The following is a 1597-nucleotide window of genomic DNA, read 5'->3' on the forward strand; positions in this document are numbered from 1 at the left end:
GGACTGCGGCCAGAGCCGGCACGCACCGTAAACGGCACCGCGGAGGCCCGGGGTGGGTGGGCAGCGGGGAGGTGGCCCCTACCCCGAGGACCTACCCCTGCGGTTGGGCTGCATGGATTCACCGCGGCGGCTAGCTCCGTCTCTCAGGCTGGGGGGGACGTACTTGCCCGTCTTGCTCTGCTGAGCCTGCACCGGCTCCGGTTCTGAGGGCAGGAAAGACGACGGGCAGGAGGTGAGGCTGCCCGCAGGCAGACAGCCACCCCCACCTTTACCCCCCCATCTCAGGATAAAGGGGTGCCGTACCTCCGGGCAGCTTCTCCTTCTCGCCTGTGGACAGCCCCAACTGCTCGGCCAACTCCTTCTGCATCGGCCCCAAGGTGTCCTTGTAGGGACAGCGGGTAGTCCAGTGGTCGCCCTTGCAGATACGGCACGAGACGATCTTCTGCCCCTTCAACTTGTTCATGGGATCCTCCTCCTCTTGGCAATTCAGGTCCTGGGGGACAGGGAGACTCCTGAGTCCCGCGGGATCCACCACACGCCCGGGCACGGCCTCACCAGGGGCTCCCCACCGGCCCCCCAAGCTCCCACCATGCCCGACCCACCTCCTTGCTGGTGATGAAGGTCATGAAGACGTCATCGCTCACGGTGGTGGTGGCCACGTTCGGTCCGGGGGCATCGAACTCCGAGTTGCCGAATTTCTTCCAGTTCTGGAGAGAAAAGGGGGAGGGGAAAGAGGGGACTCACTCGCATGGCACGTCCCTAAGCGGTTGCTGAACACAGGAGCAGCCAGCGGGAAGGGAAATGTTTCGCACCGAGGGGTTGTTGGGAGAAGTGGAGAGCTGGGAGACAAAACGATTCATGCTGGAGCGCAGACTTCCCTCCTTCCCTCCCTCTTCCTGCAGGAGATGCTCACCTTCCGCCGGGCCACCGCCTTGGAGGCCTTCCTGGTTTCGATACGGAAGGTGCGGATGATCTGTAAAGGTGCAGAAGAACCGATCAACGCAGGAGGAAGGACAGCAGACGCACCTCCGCCCCACACGTGACAAGTTTGGGGCTGCCCGAAGCAGCAGAATCGAAATGGGGCTCTGACGGGACGTCCCTGCTGTCACGCGGCTGCCTGGTGCTGCCCGACCGCGCCAGCAGGGATCAGCCCCTGCGCCGGGGCAGAGCTGAGGGCTCCAGGAGGGGAGAAGAGGAGCTCAGCAGCGGGAAGAAGCCAAAATGGCAGCCCGGGATGCGCTACTCACCTTCACCTTGCGCCCATCCTCCTCCTCGCGATACTCCGTGATGGTTTTGATGTTCCCGTTGATGAGCTCTTTCGGGGAGGGGAGCGGGCCTGCGGGGAGGGGGGACAGTGGGACAGTGTCTGATGGGGGGGGAAGGGGCAGGAAAAGAGCTCCCCGCGCTCAGCTCTCACCTCCCTTCAGCAGCTCGGCCTCAGCGCTCAGGCTGCTCCCCAGCACCCCTGGCAGGGGAATGTCCTTCAGCAGCTCGCTGGTGATGCATTTATCTGCGGGAAGAAAAGGGGGAGAGTCACCCCCTCGCTTGGAACGAGCCCAGTAGAGGGAGAAGGAGCCCCATACCCTGGCACGGCCTC

General features: G+C 63.9%; 1 protein-coding gene across 1 annotated transcript in view; it reads right to left on the reverse strand.

Moving 5' to 3' along the window:
• EIF3G (eukaryotic translation initiation factor 3, subunit G) overlaps nt 1-1510 on the reverse strand; it is a gene marked incomplete at its 5' end in the record, with an annotated part of 1885 nt that extends 375 nt beyond the window's left edge. Inside the window, 6 exons of the mRNA XM_009587560.1 lie at nt 96-203; nt 304-493; nt 603-707; nt 914-973; nt 1248-1336; nt 1418-1510. Of these exons, the coding sequence (XP_009585855.1) occupies nt 96-203; nt 304-493; nt 603-707; nt 914-973; nt 1248-1336; nt 1418-1510 (645 nt within the window). The remainder of the gene's footprint in view (nt 1-95; nt 204-303; nt 494-602; nt 708-913; nt 974-1247; nt 1337-1417) is intronic.
• Between the last annotated feature and the right edge of the window lie 87 nt (nt 1511-1597).

The sequence above is a fragment of the Fulmarus glacialis genome, unplaced genomic scaffold (assembly GCF_000690835.1).
Source record: "Fulmarus glacialis isolate BGI_N327 unplaced genomic scaffold, ASM69083v1 scaffold24721, whole genome shotgun sequence".
Taxonomy (NCBI): Eukaryota; Metazoa; Chordata; class Aves; order Procellariiformes; family Procellariidae; genus Fulmarus; species Fulmarus glacialis.